This window comes from Anomaloglossus baeobatrachus, chromosome 8 (assembly GCF_048569485.1).
Source record: "Anomaloglossus baeobatrachus isolate aAnoBae1 chromosome 8, aAnoBae1.hap1, whole genome shotgun sequence".
In the NCBI taxonomy this organism is placed as follows: domain Eukaryota; kingdom Metazoa; phylum Chordata; class Amphibia; order Anura; family Aromobatidae; genus Anomaloglossus; species Anomaloglossus baeobatrachus.
Window position 1 is genome coordinate 154,610,518 of NC_134360.1, and position 24,145 is coordinate 154,634,662.

At 51.9% G+C, this 24,145-nt stretch overlaps 2 protein-coding genes across 4 annotated transcripts in view; one reads left to right on the forward strand and one right to left on the reverse strand.

Moving 5' to 3' along the window:
- HENMT1 (HEN methyltransferase 1) overlaps positions 1 to 4,440 on the reverse strand; it is a 39,393-nt gene extending 34,953 nt beyond the window's left edge. Inside the window, exon 1 of one of the 2 annotated variants that reach the window (XM_075322042.1) lies at positions 4,408 to 4,440. Coding sequence is in view for 1 of the 2 variants with exons in the window: in XM_075322041.1 (XP_075178156.1) it covers positions 3,791 to 3,799 (9 nt within the window). In the remaining variant the exon portion in view is untranslated. Of the gene's footprint in view, positions 1 to 3,790; positions 3,833 to 4,407 lie in introns of those variants that run through there. The other variant, XM_075322041.1, reaches the window with a different exon arrangement.
- The window catches only part of PRPF38B (pre-mRNA processing factor 38B), a 45,456-nt gene continuing 25,327 nt past the window's right edge, over positions 4,017 to 24,145 (forward strand). Inside the window, exons 1-2 of one of the 2 annotated variants that reach the window (XM_075322040.1) lie at positions 4,040 to 4,076; positions 4,267 to 4,323. Coding sequence is in view for 1 of the 2 variants with exons in the window: in XM_075322039.1 (XP_075178154.1) it covers positions 4,084 to 4,323 (240 nt within the window). In the remaining variant the exon portion in view is untranslated. Of the gene's footprint in view, positions 4,324 to 24,145 lie in introns of both variants that reach the window. The other variant, XM_075322039.1, reaches the window with a different exon arrangement.

Consider the following 24,145-nt stretch of genomic DNA (forward strand, 5'->3'; position numbering starts at 1 on the left):
AGAAATAGATAGATAATGGATAGATAGATAGATACAGTAATATGAAAAAGTTTCGCACCCCTATTAATGTTAACCTTTTTTCTTTATAACAATTTGGGTTTTTGCGACAGCTATTTCAGTTTCATATATCTAATAACTGATGGACTGAGTGATATTTCCGGATTGAAATGAGGTTTATTGTACTAACAGAAAATGTGCAATCCGCATTTAAACAAAATTTCACCGATGCAAAACTTTGGGCACCCTTATCAATTTCTTGATTTGAACACTCCTAACTACTTTTTACTGACTTACTAAAGCACTAAATTGGTTTTGTAACCTCTTTGAGCTTTGAACCTCATAGGCAGGTGTATCCAATCATGAGAAAAAGTATTTAAGGTGGCCACTTGCAAGTTGTTCTCCTATGTGAATCTCCTATGAAGAGTGGCATCATGGGCTCCTCAAAACAACTCTCAAATGATCTGAAAACAAAGATTATTCAACATAGTTGTTCAGGGGAAGGATACAAAAAGTTGTCTCAGAGGTTTAAACTTTCAGTTTCCACTGTGAGGAACATAGTAAGGAAATGGAAGAACAGAGGTACAGTTCTTGTTAAGCCCAGAAGTGGCAGGCCAAGAAAAATATCAGAAAGGCAGAGAAGAAGAATAGTGAGAACAGTCAAGGACAATCCACAGACCACCTCCAAAGACCTGCAGCATCATCTTGCTTCACATGGTGTCAATGTGTATCGGTCAACAATACAGCGCACGTTGCACAAGGAGAAGCTGTATGGGAGAGTGATGCGAAAGAAGCCGTTTCTGCAAGCACGCAACAAACAGAGTCGCCTGAGGTATGCAAAGCACATTTGGACAAGCCAGTTACATTTTGGAAGAAGGTCCTGTGGACTGATGAAACAAAGATTGAGTTGTTGGGTTATACAAAAAGGCGTTATGCATGGAGGCAAAAAAACACGGCATTCCAAGAAAACAACTTGCTACCCACAGTAAAATTTGGTGGAGGTTCCATCATGCTTTGGGGCTGTGTGGCCAATGCCGGCACCGGGAATCTTGTTAAAGTTGAGGGTTGCATGGATTCAACTCAGTATCAGCAGATTCTTGACAATAATGTGCAAGAATCAGTGACGAAGTTGAAGTTAAGCAGGGGATGGATATTTCAGCAAGTCAATGATCCAAAACACCGCTCCAAATCTACTCAGGCATTCATGCAGAGGAACAATTACAATGTTCTGGAATGGCCATCCCAGTCCCCAGACCTGGATATCATTGAACATCTGTGGGATGATTTGAAGCGGGCTGTCCATGCTCGGCGACCATCAAACTTAACTGAACTGGAATTGTTTTGTAAACAGGAATGGTCAAATATACCTTCATCCAGGATCCAGGAACTCATTAAAAGCTACAGTAAGCGACTAGAGGCTGTTATTTTTGCAAAAGGAGGATCTACAAAATATTAATGTCACTTTTATGTTGAGGTGCCCATACTTTTGCACCGGTCAAATTTTGTTCAAATGCGGATTGCACATTTTCTGTTAGTACAATAAACCTCATTTCAATCCAGAAATATTACTCAGCCAATCAGTTATTAGATGTATGAAACTGAAATAGCTGTTGCAAAAACCCAAATTGTTATAAAGAAAAAAAGTTAACATTAATAGGGGTGCCCAAACTTTTTCATATGACTGTAGATAATGGATAGATAAATAGATAATGGATAGATGGATCGATAGACAGATAATCAATAGATTGATCTGTCCTCTATCAATCAATAGATAGAGTCCCTGTGAGGACACTGCAGTTCTCACAAGCGGTAGTGTGTTCACATTACCGACCGTGAGAAATGACCTGTGGTTACCCCTGCAGTCTTGTTACGAGGCTGCATTCAGTATGTGTCAGACGTGGCTGCAGCAGTCTGCAAGCTTCGTGGGACCTCTGTGGATTACGCCGAAGCTGTGTGTTTGGGGGGTTAATAAAGTGGTGAAAGAGGGGCTTTTTTGTCTTTTATTTAAAATAAAGGATTTTTCGGTGTGTGTTTATTCACTTTAGTTACGGGTTAATCCGATCCGCTGCCATTTAACTCCTTATTACCTGGATTGACACCGCATCACGGCAATCTGGAAGAGCCGGGGACACTCCGGGACTGTCGAATAATGGATGTGACAGTCCCGGGACAGCTGTGGGCTGATATTCCTGATATTCTCGGCTGCGGGAGAGGGGGCGGGCATTAACCCTGGCCCTCGCCCTCCCCAGCCTGAGAATACCGGGCCGCCGCTGTGTGTTTACCTCGGCTGGACGGTAACAATACAGCGGAGCCCGCATTATTTTTTATATATATATATATATATATATATATATATATATATACATATATATATGTACGTTTGATTTCTATGTGTATTCTATGGGGTGCTTCACACACAGCGAGCTCGCTGCCGAGTCACGCTTTTTGTGACGCAGCAGTGACCTCATTAGCGATCTCGCTGTGTGTGACACTGAGCAGCGATCTGGCCCCTGCTGCGAGATCGCTGCTCGTTACACACAGCCCTGGTTCGTTTTCTTCAAAGCCGCTCTCCCGCTGTGACACACACATCGCTGTGTGTGACAGCGAGAGAGCGACAAATGAAGCGAGCAGGGAGCAGGAGCCGGCGTCTGACAGCTGAGGTAAGCTTGTAACCAAGATAAACATCGGGTAACCAAGGTGGTTACCCGATATTTACCTTAGTTACCAGCCTCCGCAGCTCTCACGTTGCCTGTGCTGCCGGCTCTCTGCACATGTAGCTGCATTACACATCGGGTTAATTAACCCGATGTGTACAGCAGCTAGGAGAGCAAGGAGCCAGCGCTCAGTGTGCGCGGCTCCCTGCTCACAGCGCTGGTAACTAATGTAAACATCGGGTAACCATACCCGATGTTTACCTTAGTTACCAGTCTCCGCAGCTTCCAGTCGGCGGCTCCGTGCAAGCGCAGCGTCGCTTGCACGTCGCTGCTGGCTGGGCGCTGTTCAGTGGTCGCTGGTGAGATCTGCCTGTTTGACAGCTCACCAGCGACCATGTAGCGATGCAGCAGCGATCCTGACCAGGTCAGATCGCTGGTCGGATCGCTGCTGCATCGCTAAGTGTGAAGGTACCTTATGTCTGTTATGTGTTTACTCTCTGCTCCGCTTCCTCTTCCTGTCATGACATCACTTCCCTGCAAGACGCAGGCAGCGATGAACATTATGTCCCGAAACCGCGAAATACCGTAGGGAATAACGCAGGAAAACGCAATGAACCGCACAGAATTTGCTGCCTGCGTTATTTCCTGCGGGATTTCACAATTACATTACAGTCAATGGAGTGTAATGCCGCAGCGGCGTGCAGAAAAGAAGTGACATGCAATTGTTTTTGCTGCGGGAATTCCGCAACAAAACATGCAGCTGTCAATATCCGCATAGTGCACATTTTTTTTTCCCATAGGATTTGCTGGTGATTCACTGCAGAGATGTTATGAACATTTTCTACAGCAAAACATGCAGCAAATCCGCAGGAAATCCGCGGCAAAAACCGGCAAGTGCGCAGAAGGCCTAACAATGCTGTTATGTTTCCAATGAATGTTAGGCAAAAAAAAACAAACAAAAAAAAACAGAAAATGTAAACAAAGTAACAAATCATAAAGAGTAGGAGAGCAGCGAGGACTGGAGCAGCTGACCCCGAGTGCTGCACTCACTGCTGCTCACTCAGGCCCCGGCCATAAAAAGCGGGAGCGCCCGGAACAATAACATGTGCGGGCAGGCACACGTCCATCACCTCTCTTACACTGTTCATCGTCTAGCAATGGTGCTTCAAATAAAGTTTCGATTAGACATAAGAAAAAAAAACAAAAAACAAACGTGTAAAGACAATTCGTTCTGATTGGTTACTCCATGGCTACGAGTCACGAGATCATTGATTGGGCGCCAAGTACAAGCGTTCTGATTTGACCGCATATTCAAGCGCGTTGATTGTTTTTCTCGGCCGGTCTGTTCGGCCGCCTTTCTTCCTCCTTTCCACCTCGTGACGTCACTTCCTGCTGTCCGGTGAGGCAGCCGCCATATTTTCTCCGGTTAGAAATGGCGAATAACAACGCGGTGGCCCTTGGGGGGACCCCGCAAGCCACTCAGACGGGCGGTGGGGGGAACAAATCTGCGCCCTCTGGGAAGCCTGGGAATGTACTGCCGCTATGGGGCAATGAAAAGACCATGAATCTGAACCCTATGATTCTGACCAACATCTTGTCCTCTCCATATTTCAAGGTGCAGCTGTATGAGCTGAAGACCTACCACGAGGTGGTGGACGAAATCTATTTTAAGGTTGGTACAGCGGGGAAGTGGATACGGGCAGTGCGGCGGAGCCTCCGCGCCATGTGGCTGACGGGGATCCCCGGGGTCTCCTACCTGTGCAGTTACGGGCTGCGAGCTCCCTCCGGGGTCTCCTACCTGTGCAGTTACGGGCTGCGAGCTCCCTCCGGGGTCTCCTACCTGTGCAGTTACGGGCTGCGAGCTCCCTCCGGGGTCTCCTACCTGTGCAGTTACGGGCTGCGAGCTCCCTCCGGGGTCTCCTACCTGTGCAGTTACGGGCTGCGAGCTCCCTCCGGGGTCTCCTACCTGTGCAGTTACGGGCTGCGAGCTCCCTCCGGGGTCTCCTACCTGTGCAGTTACGGGCTGCGAGCTCCCTCCGGGGTCTCCTACCTGTGCAGTTACGGGCTGCGAGCTCCCTCCGGGGTCTCCTACCTGTGCAGTTACGGGCTGCGAGCTCCCTCCGGGGTCTCCTACCTGTGCAGTTACGGGCTGCGAGCTCCCTCCGGGGTCTCCTACCTGTGCAGTTACCGTCTGCGAGCTCCCTCCGGGGCCTCCTACCTGTGCAGTTACCGTCTGCGAGCTCCCTCCGGGGTCTCCTACCTGTGCAGTTACGGGCTGCGAGCTCCCTCCGGGGTCTCCTACCTGTGCAGTTACGGGCAGCGAGCTCCCTCCGGGGCCTCCTACCTGTGCAGTTACCGTCTGCGAGCTCACTCCGGGGTCTCCTACCTGTGCAGTTACGGGCTGCGAGCTCACTCCGGGGTCTCCTACCTGTGCAGTTACGGGCTGCGAGCTCCCTCCGGGGCCTCCTACCTGTGCAGTTACGGGCAGCGAGCTCCCTCCGGGGCCTCCTACCTGTGCAGTTACGGGCAGCGAGCTCCCTCCGGGGCCTCCTACCTGTGCGGTTACGGGCAGCGAGCTCCCTCCGGGGTCTCCTACCTGTGCGGTTACGGGCAGCGAGCTCCCTCCGGGGCCTCCTACCTGTGCAGTTACCGTCTGCGAGCTCACTCCGGGGTCTCCTACCTGTGCAGTTACGGGCTGCGAGCTCCCTCCGGGGCCTCCTACCTGTGCAGTTACGGGCAGCGAGCTCCCTCCGGGGCCTCCTACCTGTGCAGTTACGGGCAGCGAGCTCCCTCCGGGGTCTCCTACCTGTGCAGTTACGGGCTGCGAGCTCCCTCCGGGGCCTCCTACCTGTGCAGTTACGGGCAGCGAGCTCCCTCCGGGGCCTCCTACCTGTGCGGTTACGGGCAGCGAGCTCCCTCCGGGGCCTCCTACCTGTGCGGTTACGGGCAGCGAGCTCCCTCCGGGGCCTCCTACCTGTGCGGTTACGGGCAGCGAGCTCCCTCCGGGGCCTCCTACCTGTGCGGTTACGGGCAGCGAGCTCCCTCCGGGGCCTCCTACCTGTGCAGTTACGGGCAGCGAGCTCCCTCCGGGGCCTCCTACCTGTGCAGTTACGGGCTGCGAGCTCCCTCCGGGGCCTCCTACCTGTGCAGTTACGGGCTGCGAGCTCCCTCCGGGGCCTCCTACCTGTGCAGTTACGGGCTGCGAGCTCCCTCCGGGGCCTCCTACCTGTGCAGTTACGGGCTGCGAGCTCCCTCCGGGGCCTCCTACCTGTGCAGTTACGGGCAGCGAGCTCCCTCCGGAGGTCACCGGCTGCAGCCAGTGACTGGCTACAGTGACCTTATATCCTTTTTCAACAGGCCAGCAGGGGACCTGGGAAGTGTTTAAGTGGGAGGGGGTTAAAAAGGTAGCACTGACTTTACAATTTTGTTGTATTTTAAGGGCCAGTAAATCGGTGGTCCAATACAAAAATCCCTTTTATCAATATCTATTTTAATCTCCTAAACACTTTTGCAATTTTCTTTATTTTAAAATACATACTGTTCTCCTTATACAGATGATCTGTGTCTGTCTGTCTACGTGGGGGTGCTTCATTTTTTTGTTTTTTTTTTTATACTTGCTGGGACTTTTGATGGTAAATGTCATCAGGAGGATAACCCTGTAATCATTCTGCCTTCCATCATCCCGCCTTGAGCAGGATGTCATCAGGTGTCGGTATTGCGGCTGCTTACCATAGCTGCTTTCATTGCCACCCTTTGATGTCATCCAGGATGAATAGCACTGATGGAAGCCGTGGGAGAGATGGCCGCCGCATTGATCTCTTCTTTGGTCACCACTGGCTCACATCCTCATTTCTCTTGAACAGTACCTCCTCAGAGGGCAGTGATAGGAGCAGTGTGAGTGATGTCCCGTCCCCCACAGCTTCGATCAATGCTAATGATTGCTTTTAGTGAGGGTTGACCAGCCTTGGAGCAAAAGTCTGCAGGTGTTTTTTGTGACTGCAGACTGGCAAATCACGCAGTGTATACATTAGCACTATACCTGAGCATCCACTTGCACTGGGAAACCTCATGTGGCTGTATATATGGTATAGTTTTGGTCATGGTGTCGGCTAATTGTTTCCTGCTCCTCTCAATTCACTTCTATTGGGAGAAGCCAAAAGCATCTAGTCAGCTCATGACCACCCATTCGTATCATGACTGCATGCACTGTCACAATTTAGCCTTCTGCAAAAACTGATTGCAGACTTTTTTCCCAAGCCTGCCTACTCTTAGCCATCAAGCCACCTCACTGCCCTCCTATCGGACAGCTCCCAGGCATCCTCAGTCACTCTCAAATGTGCCTCCTTTAATATTCCTTTTTCTAAATATAATGAAAAAGGAGAGGGCGCTCCTGTGTGGAACCTTAAAAGCACAAGATTTAAGTGGTGTGAGATACACTCACCTGATAGTGTTGTACAGCGCGTAGTGGCATATTAATCCTTAATAAATCTTCATCAATAATCTTATCACTACCTTCTTCTGTGCAGCGTGGCCGATACCGTGGTATTGTCCCCTTTTTTTTTTTTTTTTTTTTTTTTTTTTTTTTTGCTTTTTCTAAATATAATCTTTCTCTAACCGCAGATGTGGAGACCGCTCTTTATTTCCACACCGTCTCCTGTGGGCTGTGAGACAGTGCTCTGCTCCATCTCCTAACCTACCTCGTAAACCTTGGAGATGGAGCATCCTCCTGGTGAAAAGACAGATGTGTGAAGCTAGCCTTACTGATATGGTGCAGGTCATTCATTCTACATATTGTCACCAAAAAAGCATGACAAGTGTAAAGGAGTTGTCCGACATAAACTCAAAAATTTTTGTTAAGTTAATCTGTGCTGTATTGTCATATAAAACACCCCTACATTGTTGTTTTTTGTTTACTAACTTTTGTTCCTCTTGAATTATGACTTTATTCTCTGCAGCTCTTTTTACATTTAGCTCTAGCAAACATGACCACTTCCTGTGCAAAACCTCAGTCAGAGCTGGCACCGCCCGGCCCCAGTGTCCAGCCCACCCCCAGTGTCCAGCCTCGCCCCCTGCACACACCTTCCCTGTCAGTATTCTGCCCAGCACTGACCTGTTATCACTACAGCATTGCAAATAACAGCCCCACATCAGGCACATCGGACTCTGCACCCCACACACACATCGGACTCTGCACCCCCCCACACACACACCCACACACACATCGGACTCTGCACCACCACACACACACACACATCGGACTCTGCACCCCACACACACACACACATCGGACTCTGCACCCCACACACCTCGACACACACACCACACCCACACATCGACTCTGCACCCCCACACCCACACCACACACATTCGGACTCTGCACCCCACACACACACACTCAGCACACCCACACACACATCGGACTCTGCACCCCACACACACACACACACACATCGGACTCTGCACCCCACACACACACACACACACATCGGACTCTGCACCCCACACACACACACACACACACACATCGGACTCTGCACCCCACACACACACACACACACACACACATCGGACTCTGCACCCCACACACACACACACACACACACACACACACACACACACACACACACATCGGACTCTGCACCCCACACACACACACACACACACACACACACACATCGGACTCTGCACCACACACACACACACACACATCGGACTCTGCACCACACACACACACACACATCGGACTCTGCACCACACACACACACACACATCGGACTCTGCACCACACACACACACACACACATCGGACTCTGCACCACACACACACACACACACATCGGACTCTGCACCCCACACACACACACACATCGGACTCTGCACCCCACACACACACACACATCGGACTCTGCACCCCACACACACACACACATCGGACTCTGCACCCCACACACACACACATCGGACTCTGCACCCCACACACACACACATCGGACTCTGCACCCCACACACACACACACACACATCGGACTCTGCACCCCACACACACACACATCGGACTCTGCACCCCACACACACACACACACACACATCGGACTCTGCACCCCACACACACACACATCGGACTCTGCACCCCACACACACACACACACACACATCGGACTCTGCACCCCACACACACACACATCGGACTCTGCACCCCACACACACACACATCGGACTCTGCACCCCACACACACACACATCGGACTCTGCACCCCACACACACACACACACACATCGGACTCTGCACCCCACACACACACACATCGGACTCTGCACCCCACACACACACACACACACATCGGACTCTGCACCCCACACACACACACACACACATCGGACTCTGCACCCCACACACACACACACACATCGGACTCTGCACCCCACACACACACACACACATCGGACTCTGCACCCCACACACACACACACACATCGGACTCTGCACCCCACACACACACACACATCGGACTCTGCACCCCACACACACACACACATCGGACTCTGCACCCCACACACACACACACATCGGACTCTGCACCCCACACACACACACATCGGACTCTGCACCCCACACACACACACATCGGACTCTGCACCCCACACACACACACATCGGACTCTGCACCCCACACACACACACACACATCGGACTCTGCACCCCACACACACACACACATCGGACTCTGCACCCCACACACACACACACACATCGGACTCTGCACCCCACACACACACACACATCGGACTCTGCACCCCACACACACACACACATCGGACTCTGCACCCCACACACACACACACATCGGACTCTGCACCCACACACACACACACACATCGGACTCTGCACCCCACACACACACACACACACATCGGACTCTGCACCCACACACACACACACACACACATCGGACTCTGCACCCCACACACACACACACACACACATCGGACTCTGCACCCCACACACACACACACACACATCGGACTCTGCACCCCACACACACACACACACACATCGGACTCTGCACCCCACACACACACACACACACATCGGACTCTGCACCCCACACACACACACACACATCGGACTCTGCACCCCACACACACACACACACATCGGACTCTGCACCCCACACACACACACACACATCGGACTCTGCACCACACACACACACATCGGACTCTGCACCACACACACACACACACACACATCGGACTCTGCACCACACACACACACATCGGACTCTGCACCCCACACACACACACACACACACATCGGAATCTGCACCCCACACACACACACATCGGACTCTGCACCCCACACACACACACACATCGGACTCTGCACCCCACACACACACACACATCGGACTCTGCACCCCACACACACACACACACACATCGGACTCTGCACCCCACACACACACACACACACACACACACACCGGACTCTGCACCCCACACACACACACACACACACACATCGGACTCTGCACCCCACACACACACACACACACACACATCGGACTCTGCACCCCACACACACACACACACACATCGGACTCTGCACCCCACACACACACACACACCGGACTCTGCACCCCACACACACACACACATCGGACTCTGCACCCCACACACACACATCGGACTCTGCACCCCACACACACATCGGACTCTGCACCCCACACACACACACACACACACACACACACATCGGACTCTGCACCACACACACACACACACACACATCGGACTCTGCACCACACACACACACATCGGACTCTGCACCCCACACACACACACACACACACATCGGAATCTGCACCCCACACACACACACATCGGACTCTGCACCCCACACACACACACACATCGGACTCTGCACCCCACACACACACACACATCGGACTCTGCACCCCACACACACACACACATCGGACTCTGCACCCCACACACACACACACACACATCGGACTCTGCACCCCACACACACACACACACACACACACACACCGGACTCTGCACCCCACACACACACACACACACACACATCGGACTCTGCACCCCACACACACACACACACACACACATCGGACTCTGCACCCCACACACACACACACACATCGGACTCTGCACCCCACACACACACACACACCGGACTCTGCACCCCACACACACACACACATCGGACTCTGCACCCCACACACACACATCGGACTCTGCACCCCACACACACACACACATCGGACTCTGCACCCCACACACACACACACACACACACACACACACATCGGACTCTGCACCACACACACACACACATCGGACTCTGCACCACACACACACACACACATCGGACTCTGCACCACACACACACACACACATCGGACTCTGCACCACACACACACACACACACATCGGACTCTGCACCACACACACACACACACACATCGGACTCTGCACCCCACACACACACACACACACACACATCGGACTCTGCACCACACACACACACACACACATCTGACTCTGCACCCCACACACACACACACATCGGACTCTGCACCCCACACACACACACACACACACATCGGACTCTGCACCCCACACACACACACACACACACATCGGACTCTGCACCCCACACACACACACACACACACATCGGACTCTGCACCACACACACACACACATCGGACTCTGCACCACACACACACACACACACACACACATCGGACTCTGCACCCCACACACACACTCATATGGCTCTGCACCCCACACACACACTCATATGGCTCTGCACCCCGCGCACACACTCATATGGCTCTGCACCCCGCGCACACACTCATATGGCTCTGCACCGTGCACACACGGCGCTCTGCACCGACCCCCATAGGGAACACATGTAGGGAGTGTATACTCACCCGTCCTCGGTCCCCGTCGCTCTTGCACGTTCGCCCGCTGTCTGTGCTCTGGACATATCAGCACAGTAGTGATGTCACCGCTGTGCTGAAGAGAGAACAGACAGCGGGGCAGTGATGAGAAGCAGCGCTGCGCTCCCTCTCATCAGCGCTTTCAAATATATCGGCATCTGTGATGCCGGTATATTTGTATGTGCGATCCTGAGCAGGGGGCCCTGTGCTGGCGCTGACACCACGGCAGCCGCCAGGCCCCTCCCCCAGGTCACGGGTCCCACAGCAGTGCAGGGGGAGGTTGTGGGGAGAGTACGGGGTGCGGGGGAATGTGTGGGGGGGTGCAGGGAAGGGGGTGGGGACTCACACACTGTACACGCTCAGCAGGGCGGCAACATGCTGTTCCAGATTTGCATGTCAACATGGCCTTGCCCATGTTGACATGAAATGACCGGAAGCACCAAAATCGCGGCAGGAGCGGTCACAGGACCACTCGGAGCCTGGGGAGAGGGGCTGACAGCAGGGCAGGTAAGTGCTCACTATCTGCTTACCTGCCCCAATGTAGCCCAATAGGGTAATAATAAAAAAAGTCAAAATAAGCCGGATAACCCCTTTAATTGCGGTTTGTTGACACCTAGGGAAAGCACCCTTAAAGGTCCAAAGGCAAAAAAATCTTTTAAATTCCTATCTATTTGATGCTGTAATCTAAGTTACTCTCTACTATACTTGTATTTAAAATTCCCTTCCCTAACTACACTATCTAATTAATGTTCTATTTCTTTTTCTAGTTGCTGTCTGCTGACGATTCAGTTGAGAACTCCAGTGCATGCTGGGATACTCAAGCGAAGTGTCATCAGGGGGCAGAGTCTGTGGTAGTGATGGCAGCCTCTGCCTCCTCCCTGAAACGAAGCATCAGCATGACTCTCGTATCAGAGGCCAGTCTGTCCCTCAGTGCCCTTTGATAGCGAATTAAATGAAATTTCCTTTTGTCTTTAGACCACCCCTTTAAACACGCGTGGTCTTACTACAATGGGGCATATTGGTTATGTTAAAGGGAATCTATCACCAGTGAGAAGCATGATATAGGGACAGAGACCTTGATTCCAGCAATGTGTCACTTACTGGGTTGCTAAGTGTCATATTTATAAAATCACTGTTTTGCTCATTCAATGTTTGAAATAATTCTTGGCGCTTCATTATCCGGTGTAAACTGGACTCTCGCTGCTGCGAACCATGGCAGCCTATGTGCACTGAGCGACCTATTACTTTATCTGTGCAGAAAGGTTATTAATGGGAACCGGTCAGGTGCAATATCCACCTAGAACCACGAGCAGTTCTGGCTGCATATTGCTAATCCCTGCCTAACCGCCGTCCCTGTATAGACTAGCATAGATAAAGAGATCTTTAGAAAAAGAACTTCTAAGGCCCTGTGCGCACTAGAAAATGGAATTTTCTTAAGAAAATTCCACACCGTCTGAAAGATTACAGCACCTGCAGTAAAAAAAACGCAGCAAACTGCACCCAAAAACCGCATGCAGTTTTACTGCACTATTGCCGCTAATTTTGCGCAGGTTGTTCCTTGCGTTTTTTTTACCATTATCCATGGCAAAAACCACAGGTACCTGTGGAAAATAAGTGACATGCACATTCTTTTTGCTGTAGAAAACATGCAGCAAAACCTGTTGGTGAAAGAAAACGCAGTGTGCGCACAGTATTTATTTATTTATTTTTTTTTAACATAGGTTTTGCTGGGGAAGGACTGCAGCAAGGTTATGAACATTTTCTGCAGCAAAACTGCAGTGTGCGCACAGGGCCTTAAGATCTTTTAGCTTATGCTAATGAGCGCGGAGACTAGTCCCAAGGGCGTTTCTCCCCTTAGCTAGTCGGCCCACATGGCATGCTACCACACCCCTGAGTACTTAGCAAAGCGCACATACCTCACTGTTCATGGCAGCAGGCGGAGGATTAATGTGCAGTGCACGTGTTAGGAGTACCTGAGGCTTCCAATCGTGCACGCTAAACTGATGCCGGATGTAAGCTTCCCAGCTTCAGTGAGGTACAGTGCGCATGACCGGTAGTGCTGAGGACTCCTCATCATGCCCAGTGCACATCCATCCACTGCCGGCACCCATGAACAGTGAGGTATGTGCGCATCGCTGCATATGTCATGTGCATGTTAGTACACCCACAGGGACATGCTACCATGCTATATGGGCCGACTAGCTAAGGGAAGCAATGCCCTCGGGACTAGCCCCTACACTCATTGGCATAAGATAAAACATCTTTAGAAATACATTTCTTCGGCGCTCCATTGGGAGACCCAGACGATTGGGGTGTATAGCACTGCCTCCGGAGGCCACACAAAGCATTACACTAAAAAGTGTAAGGCCCCTCCCCTTCTGGCTATACACCCCCAGTGGGATCACTGGCTCACCAGTTTTCTGCTTTGTGCGAAGGAGGTCAGACATCCACGCATAGCTCCACTGTTTAGTCAGCAGCAGCTGCTGACTATATCGAATGGAAGAAAAGAGGGCCCATACTAGGGCCCCCAGCATGCTCCCTTCTCACCCCACTTTATGTCGGCGGTGTTTGTTAAGGTTGAGGTACCCATTGCGGGTACGGAGGCTGGAGCCCACATGCTGTTTTCCTTCCCCATCCCCCTGAGGGGCTCTGAGGAAGTGGGATCTTACCGGCCCCCAAGCCATGAGGCCGGGCTCCATCCACAGACCCATGGAACCTGCTGGATACGGAGCTGGGTACCGTTCAGGGACAAGGCCCTGCGACATTAAGGTACTCTGTGTCCCCGTATGTACAGGCCGCGCACACTCCAGACTTGCTGGGTGTGCTAGTGCGCCGGGGACAGTAGCGCTGCGCGCTGGGGTTATAGTCACTACAGTTTTTCTGAGTGACTTTATGTGTTGGGGACTGCTGCGCCGGCCGCCCCTAGAGTGGCGGCGCAGCTGCGACTTGTAGTGCGCCGGGGACTTAGCGACGCCGTGCTTTTACGACGGCGTCGCTTATAAATTTAGTCCCCGGCTTCTGCGGCCTAGCTCCGCTTCGTTCCCGCCCCCACCCTGTCAATCAGGGCAAGGGAGAGACGCTGTACGATTAAGCAGCGCCGAGGGCTGGAGCCTTATTTACATGCTCCAGCCCTCTCACTGAGCACAGTGGGACGCAGGTTTCCCGCTTTTTGTCTGCACACGCCCAGGGCCCGCCCCTCTCCACAGGACGCCGGCAGCCATTCCTCACATGCAGTCTGGCTGGAGAACGGACACAGGCTCTGGGAGACCCAGACAAGGGATTTCTGGCGACCACACACCCGCGTTTTGCGGGCGGTAAGCAGCACATAAGTGCTGGCCCCACTTGTGCCACAGTGTTATATTTGTGTACTTTTTTCTCTGTACCATATATATATATATATAGTTGCACTGTAAGGTCGCTTCTTGGCTGTATACCCCAATTGCTCTGAGAAGACGACAACATGTCATCTGCAAAACGCAAGGGTGCCAAGACACAGGCTGTGAGCGCTGCTTGTGCCGCTTGTGGGGCTGATCTACCGGCAGGTTACAATGACCCCCATTGTGTGCAATGTTCGGTCCCTGTGCCACTTCGTCAGCCGGAGTCTATGGTGGTAGTGGCCCAGGCAGAGTCGCCGGTGAACCCTGTCCCGGTGACGGGGACAGAGTTTGCAGTTTTTGCTGACAGGATGTCTGTCACTATGACTAAAATCCTAGAGACCTTGCAGGCCAGGCCAGTTACTCAGTCCATGGACACTGCTGCGGCAATGTTCCCCGGTCCCCCTCAGTTGGAGTTAATCCGTGCTTCAAGAGGGTCCCAGGCATCTCAGCCTGACGGCTCTGATTCAGATGACAGTCCCAGGCAGCCTAAGCGTGCTCGCTGGGAGAGACCCTCCACGTCATCACGTGGATCAGGGTCTCAGCGAGAAGAGTCTCTACATGATGAGACAGAGGAGGGGGATCAGGAGTCTAATCCTGAAACCGCTCTCAATCTGGATACCCCTGATGGTGACGCCATGGTAAATGACCTTATAGGGGCCATCAATAGTCTATTGGAAATTTCTCCCCCTGCCCCTTCTGCAGAGGAGGCAGCTGCACAGCAGGAGAAGTTCCATTTCAGGTATCCCAAGCCTAAACTGAGTACTTTTCTGGATCACGCTGACTTCAGAGAATCAGTCCAGAAACACCATGCTTACCCAGATAAGCGTTTCTCCAAACGTCTTAAGGATACACGTTATCCCTTTCCCCCTGACGTGGTCAAACGCTGGACCCAGTGTCCAAAGGTGGACCCCCCAATCTCCAGGCTTGCGGCTAGATCCATAGTTGCAGTGGAGGATGGGGCTTCACTTAAAGATGCCAATGACAGACAGATGGACCTTTGGTTAAAGTCTGTCTATGAAGCTATCGGCGCGTCGTTTGCTCCAGCATTCGCGGCCGTGTGGGCACTACAAGCTATTTCAGCTGGCCTGGCACAGGTGGACTCTATCATATGTCCAGAAGTGCCGCGAGTAGCGTCCCTAACCTCGCAAATGTCTGCGTTTGCGACTTACGCTATCAACGCTGTCCTGGACTCTACAAGCCGTACCTCAATTGCGTCTGCCAACTCTGTTGTCTTGCGCAGAGCCTTGTGGTTAAAGGAATGGAAAGCGGATTCTGCTTCCAAAAAATGTTTAACCAGCTTGCCACTATCTGTAGATAGACTGTTTGGTGAACAATTGGCTGAAATCATTAAGCAATCCAAGGGTAAGGACTCCTCCTTACCCCAGCCCAGATCAAGCAAACCTCAACAGAGGAAGTGGCAGTCGAGGTTTCGGTCCTTTCGAGGCTCCGGCAAGACCCAATTCTCCTCGTCCAAAGGGACTCAGAAGGAGCAAAGGAGCTCAGATTCCTGGCGGGCTCATTCACGCCCCAAGAAAGCAACCGGAGGAACCGCTTCCAAGGCGGCTGCCTCATGACTTTCGGCCTCATCCCTCCGCATCCTCGGTCGGTGGCAGGCTCTCCCGCTTTTGCGACATTTGGCTGCCACAGGTCAAAGACCGGTGGGTAACAGACATTTTGTCTCACGGGTACAGGATAGAATTCAGTTCTCGTCCTCCGCCTCGGTTCTTCAGAACCTCCCCACATCCCGACCGAGCAGATGCCCTTCTGCAGGCAGTGTGCTCACTAAAAGCAGAAGGAGTGGTGATCCCTGTTCCTCTGCAGGAACAAGGGCAAGGTTTTTACTCCAATCTCTTTGTGGTTCCAAAAAAGGACGGATCGTTTCGTCCTGTTCTGGACCTAAAGCTGCTCAACAAGCATGTGAACGCCAGGCGGTTCCGGATGGAATCCCTCCGCTCCGTCATTGCCTCAATGTCTCAAGGAGATTTCCTTGCATCAATAGACATCAAGGATGCTTATCTCCACATGCCGATTGCTGCAGAGCACCAACGTTTTCTACGTTTCGTGATAGGAGACGACCATCTCCAGTTCGTAGCTCTGCCATTTGGTCTGGCGACAGCCCCACGGGTTTTCACCAAGGTCATGGCGGCAGTGGTAGCAGTCTTGCATTCTCAGGGACATTCGGTGATCCCTTACTTAGACGATCTACTTGTCAAAGCACCCTCTCAAGAGGCATGCCAACACAGCCTGAATGTGGCGCTGGAGACTCTCCAGACTTTCGGGTGGATCATCAACTTTTCAAAGTCCAACCTGGCACCGACTCAATCACTAACGTATCTTGGCATGGAGTTTCATACTCTCTCAGCGATAGTGAAGCTTCCGCTGGACAAGCAGCGGTCACTACAGACAGGGGTGCAGTCTCTCCTTCAGGGTCAGTCGCACCCCTTAAGGCGCCTCATGCACTTCCTAGGGAAGATGGTGGCAGCAATGGAGGCAGTCCCGTTCGCGCAGTTTCATCTGCGCCCACTTCAATGGGACATTCTCCGCCAATGGGACGGGAAGACAACTTCCCTAGACAGGAAAGTCTCCCTTTCTCAGACGGCCAAGGACTCTCTGCAATGGTGGCTTCTTCCCACCTCATTATCACAGGGAAGATCATTCCTGCCCCCTTCCTGGGCAGTGGTCACGACAGACGCGAGTCTGTCAGGGTGGGGAGCAGTTTTTCTCCACCACAGGGCTCAAGGGACGTGGACTCAGCAGGAATCCACGCTTCAGATCAATGTTCTGGAAATCAGGGCAGTGTATCTTGCCCTATTAGCCTTCCAGCAGTGGCTGGAAGGACAGCAGATCCGAATTCAGTCGGACAACTCCACAGCGGTGGCATACATCAACCACCAAGGAGGGACACGCAGTCCGCAAGCCTTCCAGGAAGTCAGGAGGATTCTGATGTGGGTGGAGGAAAGAGCATCCACCATATCAGCAGTTCACATCCCGGGCGTAGAAAACTGGGAAGCAGACTTCCTCAGTCGCCAGGGCATGGACGCAGGGGAATGGTCCCTTCACCCAGACGTGTTTCAGGAAATCTGCCGCCGCTGGGGGGTGCCGGACGTCGACCTAATGGCGTCGCGGCACAACAACAAGGTCCCGACCTTCATAGCGCGGTCTCGCGATCAAAGAGCTCTGGCGGCAGACGCCTTAGTGCAAGATTGGTCGCAGTTCCGGCTCCCTTATGTGTTTCCACCTCTGGCACTCTTGCCCAGAGTGTTACGCAAGATCAGATCCGATTGCGGCCGCGTCATACTCGTCGCACCAGACTGGCCGAGGAGGTCGTGGTACCCGGATCTGTGGCATCTCACGGTCGGCCAACCGTGGGCACTACCAGACCGTCCAGACTTACTGTCCCAAGGGCCGTTTTTCCATCGGAATTCTGCGGCCCTGAACCTGACTGTGTGGCCCTTGAGTCCTGGATCCTAGCGTCTTCAGGATTATCCCAAGGAGTCGTGGCCACCATGAGACAGGCTAGGAAGTCCACTTCTGCTAAGATCTACCACAGAACGTGGAAGATTTTCTTATCCTGGTGCGCTGCACAAGGAGTATCCCCCTGGCCATTCGCGTTACCTGTTTTCCTTTCCTTCCTGCAATCTGGGTTGGAAAAGGGCTTGTCGCTCGGCTCCCTTAAAGGGCAAGTCTCGGCACTATCCATGTTTTTTCAGAAGCGTCTAGCACGACTTTCTCAGGTGCGCACGTTCCTGCAGGGGGTATGTCATATCGTACCTCCGTACAGGCGGCCGTTAGATCCGTGGGATCTAAACAAGGTCCTTGTTGCTCTCCAGAAGCCGCCTTTCGAGCCTCTGAGGGATGTGTCACTTTCTCGACTCACAGAAAGTGGCCTTTCTGGTAGCGGTCACATCTCTTCGGAGAGTGTCTGAACTAGCAGCGCTGTCATGCAAAGCTCCTTTCCTGGTGTTCCACCAGGACAAGGTAGTGCTGCGCCCCATTCAGGAGTTTCTCCCTAAGGTGGTATCCTCTTTTCATCTTAATCAGGATATCTCCTTGCCTTCCTTTTATCCGCATGCAGTTCATCGGTATGAAAAGGATCTGCATTTGTTGGATCTGGTGAGAGCACTCAGAATCTACATTTCCCGCACGGCGCCCCTGCGCCGCTCGGATGCACTCTTTGTCCTTGTCGCTGGTAAGCGCAAAGGGTCGCAGGCTTCCAAGGCCACCCTGGCTCGATGGATCAAAGAACCAATTCTTGAAGCCTACCGTTCTGCTGGGCTTCCGGTTCCATCAGGGCTGAAGGCCCATTCTACCAGAGCCGTGGGTGCGTCCTGGGCATTACGACACCAGGCTACGGCTCAACAGGTGTGCCAGGCAGCTACCTGGTCGAGTCTGCACACTTTCACCAAACATTATCAGGTGCATACCTATGCTTCGGCGGACGCCAGCCTAGGTAGAAGGGTCCTGCAGGCGGCAGTTGCCTCCCCGTAGGGGAGGGCTGTCTTTGCAGCTCTAACATGAGGTATTTCTTTACCCACCCAGGGACAGCTTTTGGACGTCCCAATCGTCTGGGTCTCCCAATGGAGCGCCGAAGAAGAAGGGAATTTTGTTACTTACCGTAAATTCCTTTTCTTCTAGCTCCTATTGGGAGACCCAGCACCCGCCCTGTTGTCCTTCGGGATTTTTGGTTGTTTTTCGGGTACACATGTTGTTCATGTTGAACGGTTTTCAGTTCTCCGACGTTACTTCGGAGTGAATTTGTTTAAACCAGTTATTGGCTTTCCTCCTTCTTGCTTTTGCACTAAAACTGGTGAGCCAGTGATCCCACTGGGGGTGTATAGCCAGAAGGGGAGGGGCCTTACACTTTTTAGTGTAATGCTTTGTGTGGCCTCCGGAGGCAGTGCTATACACCCCAATCGTCTGGGTCTCCCAATAGGAGCTAGAAGAAAAGGAATTTACGGTAAGTAACAAAATTCCCTTCTTTCTGAAGATCTCTTTATCTATGCTAGTGTATACAGTGACGGTTAGGCAGGGATTAGCAATATACACCCAGAACTGCTCGTGGTTCTGGGAGCATATTGCACCTGACAGGTTCCCTTTTATATGACTACCGTTCATGTCAAGCTACTGGTCGGTCTGTGTAAGTGGACACTTAGATGGAGCAGAATGATATAGTACTATTACACCTAATGGCCTATGCCCTAGGCATATTGCCATTTCTAAGCAGGAAGAGACAGCTACTGTATTTGTGGTGTTCTGGATTCTAGACGTTTTCCTTGTTCTTGGATGCAGAAAAGTTGGGTTCTAGAGATTTATTCACCCGTTTATTTTATCTTAAATAACCAGCGATTGTGTTATCGGGGTATATTCACATTTAAATGGAAGCTATGCATGATGTTTTGAGTTTCTCTTTTCTAGATTTATTTTACTTCAAAACAGGCTTCATGCTCCTTCTACCTGAATAAAATGAGTTAACAGCAAGTTTAAAGGACTTGTCCAGGGATCAAAGAGTTTGAGCTGTTTTAGGATGACATCCGTATCAGATCCTGGCACCCCATGACCCGTGGCTGGACAGCACCGCTCCCCTCAGTATATTTCAGCCTCTGCTCTGTGCAGATCAGGTCCTAGTGTGCTGGATACAGACTGCTGTGCAGATCTCTGGTCTGGCCCCACACATGGTGCAGAGCCGTGGGGTATAGATCTCATAATGGCAGATCGGTGCAGATGTTAGATCCCCTACTGATCATATCCTAGGGACAGATTAGATGCCCAGAAAATAAAAACCCACTAATGTGTTAAAATAAATGAATACTGTCCCAGAAAGTTTAGTAACAATCCAATCTGTTCCTGTGTAAATCTCTAGTCGCCCTGAAGTGTTTGTGACCGGCCATGTCTCTAATATCCTGTTGTGTCACTGATCGTCGGTTACATGAAGGCAGGCTTTTTCCGCATTACTGATATTGGCAGGGGTGTCACTGCACGCTCAGCTTGTTTTTCTGGTTCTGAAGAACATTATCATCTGCTTGTTGTGGGAGGAATAAGAAATAATGTACATCTGTGTCAGTGGTTCAGCAGCCACGAAGCATACCAGTGTACTGGAGATCCTACCGAAACCTGAATATAAAGTATGACTTCTATTTAAAGAAAACCAACTCATTTGTATCTATTTTGTCTGTCCTATACTAAGTGCCATCGGGGCACCTTGTCCTGACACCACAGTGCAGCTCAGAGGACTGTCATAGGGAAAGCGGCTGAATTTCCTCCCCCCCCCCCCCATCCCAGTTGTTATTTTCACTAAATATATCCTCTAATAATCAATACAGGGGGAGGATGGAGAGATCTGGACAGGTTGTGGAATATTCAGATTACATTGATCGTTCGATGCTCATATATATTATTGGAAAGACAAAGGCTGCGTTCTTTTCAGGACAAATGATTGATTGCTCTGAGAGAAACAAAATTAAAATTTTGTAGTTGTGATACCTTTTAATGGCTAACTAAAATAAAAATAAAATATGATGTTATAAAGCAAGCTTTCGAGACATCTCAGGTCTCTTCCTCAGGCATAGTATGCTTTGATACCATGCCTGAGGAAGAGACCTGAGATGTCTCAAAAGCTTGCTTTATAACATATTTTATTTTTATTTTAGTTAGCCATTAAAAGGTATCACAACTACAAAATTTTAATTTCTTTGTCGCTCCATTGGGAGACCCAGACAATTGGGTGTATAGCTTCTGCCTCCGGAGGCCACACAAAGTATTACACTTTAAAAAGTGTAACCCCTCCCCTCTGCCTATACACCCCCCCCCCCCCGTGCATCACGGGCTCCTCAGTTTTTATGCTTTGTGTTGAAGGAGGCACACATTCACTCATGCTCCCATTTTAGTCAGCAGCAGCTGCTGATTGTATCGGATGGAAGAAAAGAGGGCCCCCACAGGGCTCCCGGCATGCTCCCTTCTCACCCCACTGAGTCGGCGGTGTTGTTAAGGTTGAGGTACCCATTGCGGGTACAAAGGCTGGAGCCACATGCCGTTTTCCTTCCCCATCCCTTAGGGGCTCTGGGAGAAGTGGGATCCTAACCGGTCATCCAGGCACTGGGACCGGGCTCCCTCCGCAGCCCCTGTGGGATTCTGACGGACAGGAGACTGAGTATCATCAGGGACAGGACCCTGCATCTACAGGTACTCTGTGTCCCCTTGGGGACGGTGCATGGAGCACTTTGGCCTCAGACGCTGCAGCGGCTGCTGTGTTGGTATGACGACCGGGACTACTGCGCCGACCGCGCCTGCTTGCCGGCCGCGGTTTTAAATTTAGTCCCCGGCTTTTGCGGCCTAGTGCCTTAAACTCCCGCCCCCGGGCCTGCCAGTCAGGGGTAAGGGCGGGACGGTCGGCCTGACGCCGACAGTGAGGGCTGGAGCACACTTAGGTGTCCTCCTCCCCCCTCACTAATCACTCTGGGGCACCAGATTCCCGCACTTTTTTAGTTACGCCCACGGCTCCCTCCTCCCCTGTGAACGCCGGCAGCCATGTTTTAAACACATTCTGCCGGTGGAGGACTTCTGGCTGCAGCTCTGGGAGACCCGAGGCAGGGAATCTGGTGGCCACACACCGCTTGAGCGGTCGGTAAGCCACACCGGTCACCCGGTGCTGGCCCCCCTAGGGTGCCGAAATATATATATATATATATATATATATATATATATATATATATAATTATATTTGTATACATTTTCTCGGTTCGGCTGTACTGTTAGCTTGTGGCTATATACCCTCAGTGTTCACTCTCCTGGGAGACAACAGCATGTCGTTCACAAGGAGCAAGGGTGCCAAGACACAGGGTTATTTTGCAACCTGTACCTCTTGTGCGGCTATGCTACCTGCAGGTTCCACCTACCCTCACTGTGAGCAATGCTCGGGCCCTGTGGCACTCGCTGAGCCGTAGCCTCGGGCACTGGTGGGACCCTCGGCCCAGGTAGAACCGCACCGCCGGCTTCCCCTGTCCAGGTGGCAGGGACAGAGTTTGCAGTTTTAGCTGAGAAACTCTCTGAGTCACTTTCACAATCCATGGCTCAGTCTATGGACAAATGGTCTGCTAAGATACTAGAGGCCTTGCAGTCCAGACCGGCCCTTACACAGGCCCCGGGCACTGCGGGATCGCCCCCAGGCCCCTCTCGGTCTGCGACGAAGCGTGCTCCTGGGGTGGCCGCTAGTTATTACGTGGAGGACTCCGGCACGGACCGCAGTCCCAGACCGGCTAAGCGGGCTCGCTTAGAATCTTCCCCGACTTCATCACGCTGTTCGGGGTCTCAGCTTGAGGACTCTCTGGAGGATGAGGCAGAGGTCGCAGCCCAGGACTCTGACCCTGACGTTGCTCTCAATCTTGATACACCTGAAGGGGACGCCATAGTAAATGACCTTATAGCATCCATCAACCAGGTGCTAGATCTTTCTCCTCCAACTCCACTTGTAGAGGAGTCGGCTTCACAGCAGGAGAAACACCAGTTTAGGTTTCCCAAACGTACTCGGAGTGCTTTCTTCGATCACTCTAACTTCAGAGATGCTGTCCAGAAGCACAGAGCTTTTCCGGACAAGCGCTTTACTAAACGCCTTAATGACACACGTTACCCCTTCCCCTCTGACGTAGTTAAGGGTTGGGCTCAATGTCCCAAGGTGGATCCTCCAGTCTCTAGGCTGGCGGCTAGATCCGTAGTATCAGTGGCTGACGGTTCATCGCTCAAGGATGCCACTGACAGGCAGATAGAGCTCCTAATGAAATCCATCTATGAAGCCACAGGCGCGTCTTTTGCCCCGGCCTTTGCAGCAGTGTGGGCACTCCAAGCTATCTCAGCTTGTCTGTCTGAGATTAATGCGGTCACCCGTACCTCTGCTCCGCAAGTAGCGTCTTTGACTTCTCAGGCGTCTGTATTTTCATCCTACGCCATGAATGCTGTCCTGGACTCGGCTAGCCGTACAGCGGTAGCATCCGCCAATTCGGTGGCAGTCCGCAGGGCCATGTGGCTACGCGAATGGAAGGCAGACTCTGCTGCCAAGAAGTTCTTGACCGGTTTGCCTTTTTCTGGCGACCGATTGTTTGGCGAGCAATTGGATGAAATTATTAAGCAATCCAAGGGAAAGGACTCGTCCTTA